The sequence below is a fragment of the Strix uralensis genome, chromosome 22, assembly GCF_047716275.1.
Source record: "Strix uralensis isolate ZFMK-TIS-50842 chromosome 22, bStrUra1, whole genome shotgun sequence".
Lineage (NCBI taxonomy): Eukaryota > Metazoa > Chordata > Aves > Strigiformes > Strigidae > Strix > Strix uralensis.
Window position 1 is genome coordinate 10,924,400 of NC_133993.1, and position 20,970 is coordinate 10,945,369.

At 46.6% G+C, this 20,970-nt stretch overlaps 2 protein-coding genes across 2 annotated transcripts; both read right to left on the reverse strand.

Moving 5' to 3' along the window:
* Positions 1-7,988: 7,988 nt before the first annotated feature.
* LOC141953491 (keratin, type I cytoskeletal 19-like) lies at positions 7,989-11,869 on the reverse strand. The gene is made up of 8 exons (XM_074892094.1): positions 11,375-11,869; positions 10,486-10,568; positions 10,178-10,334; positions 9,823-9,984; positions 9,331-9,456; positions 9,012-9,238; positions 8,358-8,449; positions 7,989-8,031 (listed from the first exon to the last, which is right to left on the reverse strand). Exons 1-8 carry the CDS (start codon positions 11,867-11,869, stop codon positions 8,012-8,014), a joined length of 1,362 nt encoding a protein of 453 aa, XP_074748195.1. The 3' UTR covers positions 7,989-8,011.
* Positions 11,870-17,267: 5,398 nt separating this feature from the next.
* Positions 17,268-20,571, reverse strand: LOC141953507 (keratin, type I cytoskeletal 19-like). The gene is made up of 8 exons (XM_074892123.1): positions 20,077-20,571; positions 19,442-19,524; positions 19,094-19,250; positions 18,739-18,900; positions 18,247-18,372; positions 17,928-18,154; positions 17,683-17,771; positions 17,268-17,287 (listed from the first exon to the last, which is right to left on the reverse strand). Exons 1-8 carry the CDS (start codon positions 20,569-20,571, stop codon positions 17,268-17,270), a joined length of 1,359 nt encoding a protein of 452 aa, XP_074748224.1.
* Positions 20,572-20,970: the final 399 nt, after the last annotated feature.

The window sequence follows — 20,970 nt, forward strand, 5'->3', positions numbered from 1 at the left end:
GCCCTGGGTAGGAAAAACCTGCCCAGCAGGTTACTGTTCCAAGTCTGGTGAATAGCTGAAATAATAGTATCAGAAAGTTACAGTCTGCCTGCAGACAGAAAGCAAGCTACAGAAGAACAGTTATTTTATTGTTAAATATTGAAATCTGTGGTTAGAGCATAAAGGACATAAGTCCATGTGCTTTTCTTCACTGAACAGAATGCAAGAAGCTTAAAGCAGATCAGATACCAGGGTATTCAGATTTGTCTCCTGCTACGAGGAGAGAGGAACATCCCTCCAGGTACTCCCTCATCATTTCCTAGCCTCCCATGCCAGGACCTCCGAGCAGTGTATTTTAGGGTTTTGCAAAATAAAACACGCATTTATGATGCTGCATAATATTTTATGGTCCAGTTCATGAGAATTGGGGTCTGAAAGGCCTCTGCGTTCTCTCTGAAAGCCCTTGAGTAAAAGCAGCAGTGATCATATATTGTACTGTGAGAATGTCGATAACGGGCTGCAGGCAGGTTACGTTTGCTTCAACATACAGGGAAGAATTTCCCAAAGAGTGAACTGCAATTCTTCATGGAAGTTTGGAAATACATCTGGAAGTGTCAGGAGGGGAAAAGCTGGGGAGACACTGTCACATGGAGAAATTATTTAATCTTATTAATACCACCAAATATATCTTAAGCTTCTAGTATCAAATCAGTCCCTCATGCAGCATTTTTACTGAAATTGCATTCAAAGTTTCCAGAAAGGTTTTGGTTTTCTTTTAACTTTCCATCTCTGTTTTACCTCAATGGCTGCGTGTGTTTGTTTTTATTGAGGCTTCCTTAAGGTGATAACATGTACTCAAATGCTTGGAAAAGCCTTTAGTGTGGCAAAGTATTTGCTCAAGAAAGTGCTTTTATCATTCTGCATAGTGGTTTTTTTCCTCCCACTACAATAAACCTAATTTATTGTAGGGTCAGCTTTTCCCTAGAGGAACTATAAGGAGTGGTCAACAAAGGGAATTTCCTTTATCTGCCACTTATCTGGGGGTAAGGGAGACACATTCATTAAAGTGGAGTCATCCAGTCGACTGGTGGAAACAGTCCACGCCCAAGCTCCTGACTGAGACCCGCTTCTGCTTTGCCTTTATCTACTCTACTAGTCACTGCTGCTTTCTAAAACTCTTCATATTTTTTCAGGGTATTTTTATCAATTGTCCTGTAAACCATTTTTTATTGCCCTTGAGTGACACTGGCATATGCTTCACTCTTCTCCCATCCTGCTAAATTTGCTTCCAGGGCTTGCTAATGCAATTACAGTTAAATGAACTCTGTGAACATTTTAACTTACTTTATTGGTGCCTGCAATTCCACGGATGCTTCTATGGGCGAATGAGCAAAGTCAGATTGTTATTATTCTGAATTTTCCTTTTAAATCTTTAAGTGTTTGTCCATTCTGATAATTCTTCCTTTCTACCTCGGCTTCCATCAGTGAAAATGTGCTTCTTGACTCTTTTGTATGCACATTTTCAGTCTTCATCTCTTCTCCTGCTCATCAAAACTTTGGGTGCCCCACCCTCCTGATCATGTCATATGCCCTCTTAAAATCACAACTTTGTATGTTTTTCTCTCCTGTTGAAGATCATAGGTATGAAATGTTTGAGTCTTGTTAATTCAAATGCAAAATTTTCTATTTTTTCTTTAAACTTCCTTGTGGGAAGTACCAATGATAACAAGAACTGATCTGCAGCTGGCACTAAAATAGCTGTGTTGAACGTCTGCCTCAGATACAATTCTTAGCTTTCTTGCTTTTATATCCCATCATTAATCTCTTTTTTTTTAATCCTCACAAACCTTGCATTGCCATATATTCACCGAATGTGCCAGCAGATTCAAAGACAAGAATGTTTATGTGCTGAAAAGGCAGGTCCTAGCACGTGCACACACAGCTGTTAAAAAGAGGGTAGGTAAGAGCAGAGAGCAACACTTTTAACTTTCTCAAAATTACTATTTTTGCAAAGTAGAGGGGATGTGATTTGGTGAAGAGAAATGCACGGGGGTGCCCTGATTTCTGTGTTGAAAGAGATGAGAAATAAGGTCATGTAAGGGTTCAGGTTTAAAAGAAATTATAAGAGTAAGATGCAGGACAATTGATTTTTATCCAGGGGTCTGGTTCTGTCACGGCAGGAGATGAACGGTGAATCAATGATTTGAGCTGAACTTGAAAGCTATGGATTCCTGTTCAGCTACGGGCTTCTTCAGTGGTATTGGGACATAGCATTTAATTTCTCAGTATTTGTCATTTATATAACATTTGAATAGATTGGTATGAGGAAAATACATAAAAGATCATGAAGAACTCAAACACTTAAGTAACTGGGAGCAGTGGAAATACTTGGCAAATACTTGAAACTGGATGTGGTGTGTACTTTTGGAAATACCTCTTCATTCTCTGTTTCCCTAGAAACATAAATAGCTTTAAACCCTTGATTTCGCTATCAGTCCAGAACTGTAATGATAATGCACATCAGGGAGTGAAGCACCTGAGATAGGAAAATAAAGTAGATTTCTTATAGCATGATTAAAAATTGTGTGGGAGGAAAAGATCAGTTAGGACACCAAGCCCTGGCGAGTGAAAGACAAGTCACTGGGTATATTTTTACACTTCCTTTAACCGGTTATCTGGTTGGTAAATCTCAGCAAGGTATGATGGAGCTGGAAACTATTATTAAGAGTCAAACGTCTGACTGATGAGAGGCTGTGTTCCAAAAGTCAGGTTTCTGCAGGCAGCAGCAATAAGCACCTTAGAGGCCGCTGCCAAACCCAGAGAGACTAAACCTGTCCCAGGCCTCGGAGGAACCAGGTACATGTCGAGCGCTTGCTGTGCCAGCCACGGCTCGGCGGTGATTCACGCTGAAGGAGGAGGCCTGCAGCTACTCAGAGGGCATTTTCCCATAGGCCACATGGAAAATTCCTGCTCAAAAAAAAAATCCCCCCTGGTAGAACACAGAGTAGATGGGTTTCATAGCACAGAGAGAGATGAGCTTTTTTATTCTGTTCATGTCTGTAAAATACTTGGAGAGCGTATTTGTATTATTTATGTTTATGTGCTCATATATTTGTAGGCATAGATGCATATATTTTTATTTATATACTTATATATTATCATTTCTCTTGCTGATTTTATAAAAATATATTCTGCTCATAGTGATAAGCCACGGCTTCCAGTAAGGGAAGAGATTTTACTGTGCAAGCATTAAACACAGGTTCTGGATCAAATTAGAAAACCAGGAGCTCTCTTTGTCCTCTGCTGATAGATCCTGCCAGCTGGGTTTGGGCTTTCCTGATCCTAGGGGCACTTTTGTGCTGTCTTTTGCTTGATTCTCCAGATTTTTATTAGGCTCCGTGAGAAAATCAAACTATATTGCTCTACGAGGGCAAGTCCTGTGGCCATGGGTATGAAGAGCTACTGCCAGGGTGGTGTTTTTAAACCAGCTTGTTCTCATAGCAACTGTCAGCTCACGGGAAACGTGTTCTGCAGCCCTGGTTGTGTCTGCCCAGAATGACTGTGCACCTTTAGGGAAAGAAAAGGGTGTTTCAGGGAAAGAAAGGGGTGTTTCTATCTACTCGTTAAGTTTGCTACGTTTTCAAAAAGAAGTAGTTAACAGGCAAATTTCATAGTATTTGTGTGTATCAGGTACCTTCCTGGACAGCCCTGGCCGTTCACTGTGACTGAGAACCATGTTTTTCCACCAGCCTCTGACACTTGTATTCAGCTTTAAATCTTCTTTTATTTAAACACTGAGGTCTGTGCCAACTATCTAGATACTTTGGGCAGCCCTCCACCACCAAATCAAGCTGACTGAAATGCCTGCTGAGTGCCTTTTCACTCTTTTCTAAGGGATTCAGCTTAATAACTAATAAAACCTGTAAGATTCTGGTGCATGATTTCTAACAGCATTTTCAACAGAGAGAGGTTGTCAGCACTTGTTTAAAATCTTTACGTGTGTGTCACTATGAACTTTTTGGTATTGACATAATTTTTGATAGTCTGACATCAAGTTGTGGGAAAGAACTTAAATGAGATTAGAAATGTAAGAAAATGTTGATTAATCAGGCTGTAAGTGCCTTTGATCCAGTTGCACTGCGGCTGCCAGGGCTGGTTGAGTGCAGGAGTGCCTGCCAGTGGAAAGGTGTTCCCCGCAGCCAGCCTTCGCCGTGCCTTTCTGAGCGTGGGCTCGTAAACAGGGCGTTGTTAGGGGTAATTGCAGTGTGCAGAAACTGCTCTTTAGGCAGTACGACCTCGGTTATGAAAGCCAGCTCCAGTGCACCTGAAATTGCACGTTCACTGGAGCAACCCGGAGAGCCTGTGCCCGTAGTGGCTGTCACAGGGTGAGGATACCTAGAGCAATGCAGAAGTGTGTTGAGATTAATGGTCCAAAATGTTACATATTAATGAAACTTAATAGGGATATGTTACTCGGGATACAGAAAGAGTGGATTTTCCTACGAGAATTTTTGTGCTCTTACTGTTCATTTTTATGATAGGCTGGTAATGTGAGAAATACCACAAAAGTAGCTGCCTTTCGTCTGATTTTTTATCAGAGGCACAGTGAATCACTGATTGTCTTTTTTCGTTACTCGAGACAGCGCGGGGCCAAGAGGCTGCCTGGCGTAAGGGCCTGGCGCGGCTGCCGGCTGCCCCGCTGGCACCATCCCTTGGAGCTGAGGGTGCGAGGGGCTGGACAAAGGCGCCGCGCTCAGAAGCCGGGGCTGCGGTACCTGTCCCCACCCCCAGCTGCCTTTGCAAAGGAAAACATTTGCTGTGGGCCAACATCCGCAGCCACGTGCTAGTCCTGAGCCGGCACGAAGCGCCCCAGAGGATCCAGTCCACTAATTTCTGGTTCTTGCTTTGGATTCTTCTCTGTCCAGCTTTTCCCCCTCTTATCTTCATCTGACCTCCTGAAAATGTTTTGTTATGCAGGTGGAGATAATTAATTTCCAGAATTAAAAACTCAAACACACCCAAAGATTATAACGCAGGGCACCTTTGGTTGCCTTTGGAAATCCTAACAGTACGAAGTGTCAGCATCTCCACAGTCCCCCCTGCAGGCCTGGTTTTTAAACACAGCACCTTTTAATTCAACCTCATGCTTAATAAAATTCTTCTCTTCACTTGGTAATACCAGGCTCCCTGTCTGTCTGTGGCAGCCACTGCTGCTACTAAATGAGTTGAAAACAGACAAAACAACTTCAACACTAATTAAACGCAGACAAGAACAATCCAGGAGGTTTTGACTTAATCTGAATTTGCTGATTTTATATGGAATTACTTCAAAAGCTTCAGGCAGAATTACGTGAAACAGATACTTCCTCTGTTTCTCTTCCCTGTCCTTCGTGATGAATAATTTCTAATCTTTTTACTGTCTATTAATTTGCTTTATTAACCCCTCTGGTATCACAGTGTTACCCCTGTGAAAAACTTACCAATTTGATTATTATTTAAGCTGTTCTTTCCTTGGCCCAACCGTTTCCCAGGTCTGAGGCTTCAATTTAATTTTGAGACTGTATTGAGCAGTTTCTGTCACAAATCCTATTGTATATTTTCGGGATTTGCCACTAGAGGATGCTGTGCAAACCAACACGCTGTGCGCATTGAGCCCTGCAGTGTCAGCTTCAAACCCCTCTGTCCCTCGTACCAAAGCGTAGGAGATATTTCTGCTGAGTGGTTCACCAGAGGAACACACCTGTACTGAACCCCGGAAGGGCAGAGTAGGGTATTCCCTTGTATTGACACTGCAAACGTAGACTGATCTCAGCTCACCCTGTCTTGTTCTGATGGGCTTTGATATTACAATGGGCAGATTATGCTCAAGTTCTGCCTAATAGCTCCATCCAGGGAAGTCAAAGGCAAGCCAGAGGCAGGTATGCTCGGCTCAGCTCGGCTCGGCTCGGCTTGGCTTGGCTCGGCTCAGCTCGGCTCGGCTCAGCTCAGCTCGGCTCAGCTCGGCTTGGCTTGGCTCAGCTCAGCTCGGCTTGGCTCAGCTCGGCTTGGCTCGGCTTGGCTCAGCTCAGCTCGGCTCGGCTCAGCTCAGCTCAGCTTGGCTTGGCTCAGCTCGGCTCAGCTTGGCTTGGCTCGGCTCGGCTCAGCTTGGCTCGGCTCGGCTCGGCTCTGCGGTGGGCACACCCTGAGCTGCGCAGAGACTGGGGGCAGCAGACCCAGCACGGAGGTTTCTCCCCTTTCTCATTTAAGAGAGACAGCAGAAGGGAAGCAGGAGACTGGGGAATGTTCCTGACAGACAGCCTAGAACACAGCTGGCTCCTTTCTGGGATCAGAAACATTCTTTCTATTTAAACTGTGGTCACATAAGATATTTCATCCCGAAGTCCATTATAGCTGGCTGATGCTGAGCTTTAGACCTTCTTTTCTGAGGTAGCCAGCACTGCCTGGTACGAGAAGTAAAATGGGGCATGAGGCAGAACATGAGTCTGTTAGCTTGTACAGGAGCATGAGAGTCCTGTTGTGACTCAAGGGAGAGGTATTTTTGCTTTGACTTTACAAATCTCCTTTGTTTTCTAGGGAAATAGTTTGTCTGACTCATCTCTCTTTTCTGCTGTGCTGAGAATTTGGCTTTGGATTGTAACATGTAGACAGTTTGATGCCATTTTAAATAATACATTGTTATCCAAAAAGATGATATTTTACCTGACCTGAACCTGTTTGCAAACCAAAGTGCAAGTGCAAAGCTATTTGATGGAATAAAAACTGTTAGTGATTTATGTGCTGGTCAGAGAACAATGAAGGCTTGGGAGACCCACCCTTATTTGTTACTGGGTGGCACTTGAGTCACTCACCTGATATGTGGCAGACCCTGTTCAGCTGCTTTCTCAGTCCACTGCAAACCAAAGACTAAAATACTGATTTGTAAGTTTTAAATGAGTGAAATATTTCACCGATTTTTCTTCTGCTGTCAAGCCCAAATACTGTGAGTGTGTTACATGAAGTGGAGCCGTTTTAGTAAGAAAGATTGAACCTCGCCACCACCCTGCCACCCTCCACCCGTGCACCCAGAGCTCTGTACAGCCGGGGAGCCAGGAATAGTCTTATGAAATAAGAGAACACACTTCTTGATTTTGAACCATCAGATAAAAGACCTGAGCCCAGATCTTCCAACATGTCAGGAGAAATAATCCTAACAATTGAACTTCGTGTTATAAGGAGAACTTCTCTGCATACGCATCACTCGTTTCCTCATCTAATCCTTTGCTTTTATTGAACAAGATTAGATAGAGCCCTCATCTAAAAGTTGGGAGAGAGCCTGCCTGAATATGATTGATTCTTGTTCATTGACCCAAAGGAGAATGTTTTTGATTTGACAAAGTTTTCATGAAATTTTGGGGTTAATTAATCCTGATCGTTTTAGTTCAGCTGCTGAACTGTCAAATCAACTACTTGCATATCCCTTGCAATGTACACTAGGAAAAAGGGTTTCACCCATCCTCTTTTCTTCCCTGTAGGTGTCACTCTTGAGTTTAATGTGAATGTATTCGTTCATCTCTGATACTTTATCCAGACATCATCTGATGAGGTTAGGATACACAATTTTCTTTGGGGCCATATGACATGATACACACAACCTTAATTTCTCTGTGAAGGTATATCTCATTTGTTCCACCTAAATGTAAAGACAATATTGCTATACCAAATAGAGTGTTGGACACCAGTTCTCTTTGCATTGCAGAAAAATAAAGTTTATTAGAGGCATTGTTATCAGCAGAAAGTAGATCACCAATCACATGGCAGATAAGTGTGTGTAGATGCAGTGATTGCATATGAAGAACAGTATAAAAAGGAAAAAGTAGATAATTTTAGGAGAGTCCCTAGCAATTATTCATCTCGACTTCATGAATAACATTTGTAGAGCAATCTGTGCGTTGGGTAGGCACAGAGCGCTTGTGCTGTGTGTATCAGCACGCTGCAGGCCGGGCTGCTCACAGGCGGGAGGTAGGTCAGGGAAGACCAGTGCACCGGTGATATCTTAACACACTCTTGACTGCCCTGTGGAGTGAAAGAAGAAACAAACCATTACTCTGATGGGGAAATCAAGAGTCTCTTGCAGCACTGACACTGCAGATGTACCATTATTTAAACGTCCATCTGTGTTAGCAAACGTGTGAGAAAGGAGCTCAGGCTGTTTCTGTAACTGAAGCTAAAACACCTTGAAATTAAGAGATTTGATTGTGAATGGTTTAATCCCCGTGGCAACTGCAAATGTGGAAGTCATAACACAAGGGATAGTATTAAAGGAAAAGAGATGAAACACAAAATATGAAAGCCATGGGGAATAGGATAAATTAGGATCCTTTTTGGAAGATGCTTCTTACCTGTCTTGTCGCCAGATTGACCATGAGAGTAGGAAGTAGAAGAATAAGAGTGGGAGGATATTCCCCCTCCTTGGAGAGCTCCTTGAGACGTTCTGTGCAAGGAAAGGAATTTTAATGAAGGGAATGATAAATACATTCATAAAGAGACATACTGTGACATAATGTGCAGTGCATGTAACAGCTCAGCTTTTCCTGGACCTTGCAAACAGTCCTTTATATTTTTTTATTTCATTCTCTTCAGGTATATTTTCCTAGGAGGCTCTAGAAGCAGAAATAACAAAAGACTGTGGAAGTATAATTCTTCTGCTCTCACAGTCCAGTTGTGCTTGCCAGTCTGCTGTCAGAAGGCAGTACATTACAGTTTGGTTTTGCGTCGTGACTCCTCTCATGGAACTCACTCTGCACAAACAGGCCAAGAGTTGCTGATTGACTGAACATATGTCAGTAACTATATGCTCGGTGTTTCCCTCTGTGTTTGATGTGCTTATTAAGTTTATGGTATATACATTTCAATGCAGATGGTGTGAAAAAATCTGGTGTATTTAGATTTCAAATACAGACTGGTAAAACATTCTACTCTGTCTCCTGTGAGTCTCAAAAGAGAAAAGATTGTGATAGAATTTATGCCCTTATATTTGCAAACAGAATACGTACACAATGTCTTGCTGTCCCTCCTGCAGCAGTGCCCGGTACTGCGCAATCTCCTGCTCCAGGCGGGTCTTGATGCCCAGGAGCATCTTGTACTCCTGGTTCTGACTCTCCATCTCACAGCGGATGCTGGCCAGCTCCTCCTCTACCGAGTTAATCTGCCCTTGGATTTGTTGCAGCAGGCAGCCATAGCGAGATTCGGTTTCTGCCAGGGAGTTTTCCAGAGAGTTTTTCTGGAGGCGGAAATGCAGGTGTTTAGCAGCAGAGCTCTACCCTCCCTGCCCGTTCCGAGGAGGGCAGGGCCCAGCGATCCTGCCCCACGTACCGTGCTGAGCTGCGCCTGCAGTTCGATCTCCAGGTTCTGCATCTCGCGTCTCAGCTCGGTGAGCTGGTGGCTGCTCGTCTGGATGTCCTGGCTGCTAGAAGTGACCTGCTGGTTGACCTCTTCAATCTGCAGGAGTCGAACCCCAAACACACTTTGTGAGTGAGAAAATCCCCTCAGGGAGCAGCTTTGCTGCCTGGGAACTCAGACAGCCAGGGAGCCTCTCCCTTCCATCCCATCCTCATCGAGGACAGCCCAGTCATTGCTCCGTGGATCCTGACGTTCCACCCGGCTTGGCCCATCAGACCTGGCCTGCTCCCCCTCTGCCACTGCAGCCTTTCCGCGGTGGCTTTTTCCTTCCCGTTCCCCAGGCGTGCAAGTGAGGTGCAGGTGAGCAGCCTCCTCCTTTTAGCCAAAGGCATTGCATGCCCCGTACTACCGGGGCGTCCGGGTTTTCCCACCCAAGGAGACGCCACGTTGTGTGTTGCTACGTACCTTGACTTCATACCACTGCTCAACCTCTCTGCGGTTCTTCTCGATGAGCTGCTCGTATTCGTTTCTCAGGTCGTTCAGTATCTTTGTCAAGTCTTCGCCAGGGGCAGCATTGACCTCCACGCTCACGTCGCCACCAGTTTGGGACTGGAGCTGTCTCATTTCCTGCAGAGCCCGAAGAGAGACACAAAGAGCACGGGTCATTTCTTGTGCTGGGGCCAGTGGGCAAAGCAGTATCAAGGTCCCAAGGAACGACAATCACACGACGTAAGGCTGAATTGACTTGACACGTAACTTTGGGAACCCCGAAGAATCAAAGGACTATGTCTTGGGCACGCTCTTTATCATTGGGTCGTACCTCCTCATGGTTTCTCTTCAGAGCAATCAGTTCGTCCTTCAGGGACTCCAGCTCGGACTCCAGTGAAGATCGAGTGCGAGTGAGATCATCCAGGAGATTTCTCAAGCCATTAATATCAGCCTCCACAGTCTGGCGGATGACCAGCTCGTTCTCATACCTGTACCAAAGGAAAAAGAAGAGTTACACATTCATTTCATTACAATGCGTAGGCTTGGTCATACCACCTGGGACAGGGTATCATCACCTGCATTCATGAATCTCGTAAAATTCATGAGATGAAACGTGTGAGTTCACAGAGAGGTACTCACTTCATTCGGAAGTCATCAGCAGTCATCTTGCTGTTATCGATGTCGAGCATCAGCTTGTTATTGTCCACAGTGGCAGAAATGATCTGCAAAAGGGGAAATTGGAGAGGAGTCTTCCTGTGCTCAAGACATCCAGGACAAGAAGCAAGAAGACCCCAAGCTTTGGTAGCACTTTGTTGCGGGTCTTGGAATTGTTTCCTTCAGTAATGCAGGAAAGTTGTTACAGTGCCATGCCACAGGAACTGCTGTGTGCAAGATTTTGGCTTCCCCAAACATTCTGATGAATGAATATATCGATGGGGGAACAAACAGAAGAACACTGATGCTGGCAGATCACCGACACCTTTGGCTTTCTGCACCCTGGGTGTCTAAGGAAGTGCAGTCTTTGTCCCTGATGCTCTAATTTGTCTCATTATCAAAAAAGCTGCCTGTGGGGGAAGGCCTTGGTCCTTCCATCTGCTCTGTGTAGGAGTGTGCAGGACAAAGGGAGTTCAGGTCTTGCCGTGCAGGTGCTTTGGCTTTGCACCCCGTCCAGCTGAACTGGGTGGGACTGGGAGGACTGGAAACCACATGTGCCTGGTTTGGAGCCGCCTGTGCGAGGTGGGATTTCAGTGAGGTGCGCCAGCGTGTTTGGGCGTGGCGGAGCCCTCCTCGATGCCTCAGGCCGTGCCCGCAGGGCACATCCCTTTTGCTTGTGGGGTGGTGTGGGGGTCTGTTCACCCCAGAGAAGGGAGGCGCAGCTCAGCAGGTTTCTGCCCGCGGTAGCACCAGCAAGGCCGCCCAGGAGGTCCCTCCCACCCCTCTAGAGCCAGTGCCAGGGGGAAGGAGGACGTCCTTGTGCAGGGGAGCGGCATGCGGGAGATGGAGGCACCATTAGCCAGGGCTGTCCTACCTGATTCTGGAGTTGTTCGATGGTCTGGTAGTAGGAGCTGTAGTCCTTTGAGACAGTGGGAGCTTGTTTCCTGTACCACTCCCGGATGTGGTGCTCGAGCTGAGCGTTTTCCTCCTCCAGCCTTCGTACTTTGTCCAGGTACGCAGCCAGGCGGTCGTTGAGGTTCTGCATGGTGACCTTCTCATTGCCGCTCAGAAGGATGTCCCCCCCCGCCCCAAAGCCACCGCCAAAGCCACCGCCAAAGCCTCCTGCCAGGCCGCCACCAAAGCCTCCTGCCAAGCCCCCGCCAAAGCCCCCAGCGAGGCTGCCAGCGCTCATGCCCCCTCCGTAGCCAGCGCTGCACGCTCCCCCGCCGTAGCTTCCCCCGCCGATCACAGAGGAGGCGTATCGCCTGCAGGAGACGGAGGAACTCCGGCCTCCGCCGCCACCGCCGGCGCCTCCAGCTCCACCGCTCCTGTAAGAGGTGCTCGATGTTCTCTTGATACTGCAGCTCATGGTGGAAGCGATCAGCTGTCTGGCCCAAGTGCAAAGCCCTGCACAGCTCGAGGGAGAAGATGAGGCTGCAGCCTCCTGTCCCCGCTGATGGCTACTTATACCTTGCCGGGTGGGTGGCTCCTGCCAGGCAGTCCAGCTTCCCATGGCGTTTGCCAGCCTGAGTGCTCACGCCAAAAGTGATGTGCTAAGGGGAATTTCTTTCGGGGCTTGGGACAGCCCTCCCCACAGGTATTGTGTCTGCATGCTGATTCACACGAAGCATGCACTGTAATTTCAGGTGGGTGGCTGTGTGTTAGATTTTGTTTCAGATAGCATGTTGCTGGCTACTTAGTTAGTGAGACTCATTTTAATAGTTCTTCTTTGTTCTTTGTAATCATTTTTTCTACTGAAAACAGGTGGTGAAAGCACCACCTAGTTACCGTGTTTTAATTTCAGAGTTGGAGAAATACGAACTCAGGCACCTTCTGTGTGAGTCTGGTTTCATTTTACCTGCAGAACTGCCAGTAACTGACATTTTTGGAAATAAAATCTCTGAGAATTTAGGTTCTTCCCTACAAAGAAAGCTCATTGTGGGTACTGTTTTTCAGAATGTTTAGTGGTAAATCTCAATAGAATAACCTTTGGAGAAGCAGTGGTATTTGTGAGTTTTCATGGAAATCTGGTAGTATCACTTCCAGGAAGTAATCCTGTGTGTTGCACAGAACGATGGATGTGCAATAATGTAATTTAAAATCTGTGATTTTTTAAAATGTTGTGCAAATTTCTAGTCATTCAAAGATTACTTCGAACTGAAATAGATGTGTAGAATCTCTAAGGCGTCACTGACTGTCTTGGGAGAGGAGAGCAGAAGGATTCAGCGTTTTGACTTAGCAAAATGGAAGCTAAGATGGTTAGCAGCTGGCTCTCAAGGAAGGAGATACCAGGGCTGTTTAAAATAAAGGACAACCCTGTTGTCCACACAGGAAAGGACATCATCTGCTTGAGTGTGTTTGGGCTGGAAACTAAGGGGCAGCTTTTTATCTATGGGAGACAAGAGGGTCTGGAAGGTGCTTCCATTGTGGGAGGTTTGGATGGAAAAGAGAAACGGTTTTGAGATTGACCTTGATCAGCTGGTGGTAGGGATTTTATCCTCGTGTCGTAGAGACAGCTGTGATGACCCTTTAGATCCCCCTTGCCTTCTGTCTTTCGTCTCTAATACTGCAGAGGTCTCCAACACTACTGCACAATTGCAGCGTTTCTGTCAGAGAACAGGATGTGATGAACCCTTCTTTGGAAATGAAAGTTTGACTTTAAATAACTTTCGCAAAACATAAATTTTAAGCCTGAAAGACAGGGGGCCTCTTTACATGAGAGTTAGACTCTGATGGAAATTAATCTCTATTTGGAAGTTGAAAACTACTAGTTCATTTTGTGGTGGTTTCTTCTTTTTCAATCTTACTTATATGCAGCTTGTGGTTGTGGCTGGAGCAACATTTTCTCTCTTAGCTGCAATAATTATGAGACCCATAAAAGTTATAAATGCGTGTTACAGCTGACAGGTATCATGGAAAGCCATTTACCTTCTTTCTTGATAGCCCTACACACATTTTCATAGATATGCTGAAGATAATGTAATACTTTGATCTTCCTAGTTATGATTGTTCTTTTATTGGTAGCTCTCTAATTATCTGCACGTCAGAACCAGTTGCTTTGCATATGTTATTGAGACTGAGTCATCATTATTAAAAAATAAAAATTATTTTCTCACAGGGTGTGATTCCTTAGTCATATTTTCCTCATTAGATTGTTGAAATGCACCTTTATTCTTCCCTATGAGAGGTTTATTGCTGATTGGCATTAACGCCAGAGGTGTTGATTTTATATCTCCTTCTCAGCATTGTTGCATCATAACATCTGACCAACAATTTCAAACATTTCCCAATGCTGTAATTTCATACCATCAACAGATGTCTTTTCTCTGTCTCTTTTTTGAACAGCTGATCTAACTTTGCTTGCTGCTGTAACTGTATTACAAATACTTAAACTTTGGACTTTCTATTCCGTAACTCGTGGGTATTTCCGTGTCTCCCATACATTTTTGGTCCACCATCCTCTGGACGCAGCTCTCTGCCCTGAGGTGGCTGTTGTGAGGCAATCTGGACATACTGATCTACATCACAAGCCAACAGAGCCAGGTCTCTTAAGGTGCCATTAACAGTCATAATCCTTGTGATGGCAGAACGGGGTCAGACATTTTCTGTTGTAGAGGGTATAGAGGCTCCTCAGCCCTATGAAGAGACTGTTAGAGCTTTGAAATCCTATCTTCCCTCGAAGGCTTTTTGCTTATAATGCACCTTATGAACCTCTCTAAATCAGAAACGTTTGTTTGAAGTAACAGTGCTGCGAAGCCTTTCCAAATGCTGTTTACTCACCGGTGAAGTTGGTCACAGAGGCACAAACAGATACTCCGAAGTGGCAAAAGAACCAGAAGTAGTCAGTGGTTTTCACCGAAGCTGTGACGCCATTACTGGATGAATGTTTAGTCACACAAGAGGGAGAGGACAACCTCAGAAACAATTACTGGTAATTAATTGTTTTACAGAAAATGAGTCAACTGTGGTCTTGGTAAGAAGAGTGCTGCTCCCATGAGTTTCATCAGGAGCTCCATCTGTGCATTCCTCACCTGCCACCCATGGCCTTTCAGCATCCCTCCCCTGTGCGTTTCGTCAGCGTGTTCAGAGGAACGTTTCCATTGCCCCAGATTCTGGTCTTATTTTTCTCTTAAGTGACTCCCTGGGATGGACCCTTATACCCTGCATGTGTGTAGACCTACAGAAAATCCTATTAAATGTGAGCTATTTTCATTCTACAGTCTGTCTAAATTGTTATTCAGTAGTCCTTCCTACCACTGAAAAAGGAAAAGTTTAAAAGTAATTCCCAAGAGAAATTAAGCTCTTCCAGTATAGCAATCCTTTCCTGTTCTCTCTCTCTACCTGCCACAACATGCTGTTATTATCAATGATGTTAACTAATGAATTCTAAATTCCTCCCTGCCAAAGCCCATTTTCCCCCTTTCCTGTAGATCTTTTCAGAACCATAAGCAACTGTATTGCTTTTTCTAAGAACCATGGATGAGGAGAAGTGAGTGCCAGGAGCAGACAGTGATACCAGGATACCTGATCAAACATGTGTCGGGGTTTCTGGAGCATCTGCTGGCCCTGGAGGGGGTGAGGCACGCTGTGCTTTTGGCGTGCCTGTGCCATGGCCCGTGCGTTTCCCCCAGGACAGCCCTTGCCCCACACGTCAGTGGAGGTCAGCACCTCACCCACCAGCCGGGGGTGATGTGCGAAAGGCGCTGCCCCTCCACCAGCAATCCAGTCCTGCCGCCGTCCCCGGCAGCTTTGCAGTGTGCCCGCTCCTTCCAGTCGGCAGATTGCCCAGCTTTGGTCTGGCAGGTTTAACTTCAGACTCTCCATAGCGCTGCCTATTTCACAGAGACCTCGCACTCTTACAAAGGAGTTCAGCAATGGGGAGAGACCTACTGCAGCTCTGGTGTTCCCTCGAGTTCGCTGGGTGTGGAAGACTATTTCTGATCATTCTAATACTTCTCTGTGCTTCTGGAAGATTAGAAGGAAGCAGAACAACCGTTCAATGCTGATTTATATACACTAACTGTAGTTCAAGTTTCCATAATCCTGTCTCAGAAAAGATGTCTTCTTAAGCTGTTCTGGCTGTGTTAAGTACATCTGCGATGTGAATGAATTCTGGCAGCCTTTGGAGATGAAACTGGTAAAACCTGAAATGAGCCTTTTTTTCTTCAGAGGAGGGCTTTTGTTCATACAAATTCCTGATGCTGGACTGAAAAAGTCAGTCTGGAAACCCAGTTTTTCACCATGACTAGAAAGTATCTCTGTGGATACTTACTGCAAACTGCAATTATAATATTGTGAAGGCAGAGCCAAGCCACATGATTACTGAAAGAAGACCTAACCTAAATAATACTCTTGTAAGTTGTTTAGGATGAGAAAACCTTTCTTTTCATTACCCTAACTGCATACCCTCCGTCAGCAAATAGAGACCAGATTCGATAGGTGGGGAAGGGAACAACAGGCACGTAGAACTGGATGAAACCTGGCCAATTTTGTGCATCTGATGCACACAGTTATAGATTGAAAAGGGGTTTCACTTCATCTTTGGAAAGACAAATATATATAAAATAGCTGTTCTAATTTAGTATTGTCCTCTCATCTCCAATTTTATTACATATTTTATTTTCTTAAGCAGAAAAAGAAAGTATAGAAAATCATTTCAGTGGATGAAATGTGTCGCTCATTCCTCTTCAGGCATAGTGTCAGCCAGTTGAATGTACTGACAAAAAGTGGGTTCTTGGTATTATATTGGTATTTAAGTTGAAATTTCTATCATAAAACGTAGGAATGTTTTGGTGCATGACACTGAAGGAAACAGGCCCATTGCCTTGCTGGCTGTATTTCCTGGCAGAAGTTAGCAATACGTAATTCTCTGCATAGTCAAAGGTGTAGAAATCCTTGATGTCAGGGAGCCCAAACGTACTGGAACAACCTCTCCCGAGTCACGCCTTCCCACAGGAACTCTAGCTATGGTGAGCTGAGTAAAGCCAAAGATAATGGACTCAGATGAGTCACGGTAGTGACACTGAACAGTTTAGTACATTAGCGGTTAATCCAATATTCTTCAGAGAGTTACCCATCATTGGTATTTTCTTTCTGCTTTCACTCACATCACTCAGAGTGTCCTCAGTAAAAAGCAGCAAGGCAGGGGGACAGAAAGCAATCCTTCAGTGGCCATTAGAAAACAAAACCGTCAGTTGATTGTAATTTGACAGGAAGGAGAAAAATTGTGTCAAGAATGGATTTCTGTTTTCAACCTTATATCTCTTGCTTTTGAGCAGGGAGTTCTGACAGTCTCACCTGACTGACAGTTCCCGCAGGCAGAGCTCGGAGGATGGCACGCTTCCTGCAGCCGTGCTCAGAATTAGCGACATTTCCTTTTACTCAGTGTGTCCATTTTCTCAGTGCTAAATAGATTGTCCCGAGACTGTGGTACAGAGGATGATAGGACAGCCTGTGTTTGACTGCTTAGCTTGATAAATACCTGTTCAAAGTTTTTAAAATTAAATTTCTCAGACACACTGCTTTGATTTGCATTGCAGAAGTAAAGTTTTATTAGAGGCAGAGTTATCAGCAGAATTTAAGCCCTTAAACAAAGAACCAGTTGAGTAAGAGGAGCATTGCAGAATGGAGGAAGGGTGATGAGGCAGGTGCCCAGGCACTGCTTCCAAACTGTTCCAGATGCGTCGGCTGCGCTGCAGAAGTGCGGGGTTCAGTCTCTGTCCATGTTCAGCGCCATTTAGCGGGGCTGCCAGTGTCCCTGCCGTGGCTTAGCAGACTCTTGACTGCCCTGGGTAAAGACAGAGCAAATCATTGCCTTGAGGGGAAATCGGATCTTCCCTCTGAACTGAATTCTTTCACCTAACATGCTGGGTTAGCAAGAGAAGCTCAGAGATCCCAAGGCCAACAATACCCTAGGCACTTTCTCAGAACTGTATTTTAAAAAGCATATCCCATCCTGTAAAGTTTATAATCTCTCTTTATATTTAGGTAGAGGGAGGGGCAAGACTCACTGGATTTTAACCCCCGATTCCTCCGTGACAGAGTCAAAGAGGTTCTCTCACTCCTGGACCTGGGAATCTTGACCAGCCCAAAATACAAAACTTTTTTCTGACAAAATATATTGTAGTCAATGCGGTGGGTGTAACCCACTAATAAACATTTCCTTACGAAGTGTTGTCTTACCTGTCACATCACCAGACTGGGAATGAGAGTAGGAAGTAGAATATGAATGGGAGGATTTTCCACCTCCTTGGAAAGCTCCTTGGGAGGCACTGTAAAAAGAGAGTAATTAATGCACAAAAAAATCCCGGACTGCTGGATATTCAGTCAAAAAAGATGTTAATGTAGCTCCACGGACAAAATGTGTCTATTAGCAATTAAGTACATAAGGATTTCTATTTATTCCCTTGCTATACTATGGTACGTACACAATGTCTTGCTGTCCCTCCTGCAGCAGTGCCCGGTACTGCGCAATCTCCTGCTCCAGGCGGGTCTTGATGCCCAGGAGCATCTTGTACTCCTGGTTCTGACTCTCCATCTCACAGCGGATGCTGGCCAGCTCCTCCTCTACCGAGTTAATCTGCCCTTGGATTTGTTGCAGCAGGCAGCCATAGCGAGATTCGGTTTCTGCCAGGGAGTTTTCCAGAGAGTTTTTCTGGAGGCGGAAATGCAGGTGTTTAGCAGCAGAGCTCTACCCTCCCTGCCCGTTCCGAGGAGGGCAGGGCCCAGCGATCCTGCCCCACGTACCGTGCTGAGCTGCGCCTGCAGTTCGATCTCCAGGTTCTGCATCTCGCGTCTCAGCTCGGTGAGCTGGTGGCTGCTCGTCTGGATGTCCTGGCTGCTAGAAGTGACCTGCTGGTTGACCTCTTCAATCTGCAGGAGTCGAACCCCAAACACACTTTGTGAGTGAGAAAATCCCCTCAGGGAGCAGCTTTGCTGCCTGGGAACTCAGACAGCCAGGGAGCCTCTCCCTTCCATCCCATCCTCATCGAGGACAGCCCAGTCATTGCTCCGTGGATCCTGACGTTCCACCCGGCTTGGCCCATCAGACCTGGCCTGCTCCCCCTCTGCCACTGCAGCCTTTCCGCGGTGGCTTTTTCCTTCCCGTTCCCCAGGCGTGCAAGTGAGGTGCAGGTGAGCAGCCTCCTCCTTTTAGCCAAAGGCATTGCATGCCCCGTACTACCGGGGCGTCCGGGTTTTCCCACCCAAGGAGACGCCACGTTGTGTGTTGCTACGTACCTTGACTTCATACCACTGCTCAACCTCTCTGCGGTTCTTCTCGATGAGCTGCTCGTATTCGTTTCTCAGGTCGTTCAGTATCTTTGTCAAGTCTTCGCCAGGGGCAGCATTGACCTCCACGCTCACGTCGCCACCAGTTTGGGACTGGAGCTGTCTCATTTCCTGCAGAGCCCGAAGAGAGACACAAAGAGCACGGGTCATTTCTTGTGCTGGGGCCAGTGGGCAAAGCAGTATCAAGGTCCCAAGGAACGACAATCACACGACGTAAGGCTGAATTGACTTGACACGTAACTTTGGGAACCCCGAAGAATCAAAGGACTATGTCTTGGGCACGCTCTTTATCATTGGGTCGTACCTCCTCATGGTTTCTCTTCAGAGCAATCAGTTCGTCCTTCAGGGACTCCAGCTCGGACTCCAGTGAAGATCTAACCAGAGTCAGGTCATCCAGGAGATTTCTCAAGCCATTAATATCAGCCTCCACAGTCTGGCGGATGACCAGCTCGTTCTCATACCTGTACCACAGACAAGAGAGACAGAGAAGTGGGGAAAGGAGATGATGACAGTCAGTAGCACCCATCTTTCCAAGTCAGTATCCCAGTAAAACATGAAGACTCGGTAACACCACTCGGGGCAGTGCTGCCTTGTCTCCTGAGATTATGAGCAGGATTTGAAAGACAAGTAATGTTCACAGAGAGGTACTCACTTCATTCGGAAGTCGTCAGCAGTCATCTTGCTGTTATCGATGTCCAGAAGCAGCTTGTTATTGTCCACAGTGGCAGAAATGATCTGCAAGAGGGGAAGTTGGAGAGGAGTCTTCCTGTGCTCAAGACATCCAGGACAAGAAGCAAGGAGACCCCAAGCTTTTTTGTAGGGATTGTAAGGAAAGGCCTTGGTCCTTCCATCTGCTCTGTGTAGGAGTGTGCAGGACAAAGGGAGTTCAGGTCTTGCCGTGCAGGTGCTTTGGCTTTGCACCCCGTCCAGCTGAACTGGGTGGGACTGGGAGGACTGGAAACCACATGTGCCTGGTTTGGAGCCGCCTGTGCGAGGTGGGATTTCAGTGAGGTGCGCCAGCGTGTTTGGGCGTGGCGGAGCCCTCCTCGATGCCTCAGGCCGTGCCCGCAGGGCACATCCCTTTTGCTTGTGGGGTGGTGTGGGGGTCTGTTCACCCCAGAGAAGGGAGGCGCAGCTCAGCAGGTTTCTGCCCGCGGTAGCACCAGCAAGGCCGCCCAGGAGGTCCCTCCCACCCCTCTAGAGCCAGTGCCAGGGGGAAGGAGGACGTCCTTGTGCAGGGGAGCGGCATGCGGGAGATGGAGGCACCATTAGCCAGGGCTGTCCTACCTGATTCTGGAGTTGTTCGATGGTCTGGTAGTAGGAGCTGTAGTCCTTTGAGACAGTGGGAGCTTGTTTCCTGTACCACTCCCGGATGTGGTGCTCGAGCTGAGCGTTTTCCTCCTCCAGCCTTCGTACTTTGTCCAGGTACGCAGCCAGGCGGTCGTTGAGGTTCTGCATGGTGACCTTCTCATTGCCGCTCAGAAGGATGTCCCCCCCCGCCCCAAAGCCACCGCCAAAGCCACCGCCAAAGCCTCCTGCCAGGCCGCCACCAAAGCCTCCTGCCAAGCCCCCGCCAAAGCCCCCAGCGAGGCTGCCAGCGCTCATGCCCCCTCCGTAGCCAGCGCTGCACGCTCCCCCGCCGTAGCTTCCCCCGCCGATCACAGAGGAGGCGTATCGCCTGCAGGAGACGGAGGAACTCCGGCCTCCGCCGCCACCGCCGGCGCCTCCAGCTCCACCGCTCCTGTAAGAGGTGCTCGATGTTCTCTTGATGCTGCAGCTCATGGTGGAAGCGATCAGCTGTCTGGCCCAAGTGCAAAGCCCTGCACAGCTCGAGGGAGAAGATGAGGCTGCAGCCTCCTGTCCCCGCTGATGGCTACTTATACCTTGCCGGGTGGGTGGCTCCTGCCAGGCAGTCCAGCTTCCCATGGCGTTTGCCAGCCTGAGTGCTCACGCCAAAAGTGATGTGCTAAGGAAATTTTGTCTGAGGTAAGTAAAAGGCATTACCATTCTGTTCAAGTATGTCTGTGTTGATTCATACAAAACACGCACTGCAATTTTATGTGGGTGGCTCTTTGTTGGGTATTTTGTTGGATAATACAATATCTCACAGCTTCTATTAATCTGGCAATATATCACTAGTGATGGGAGTTAATGAAGGCTCCGCCTTGGTTGTCTGTCTCC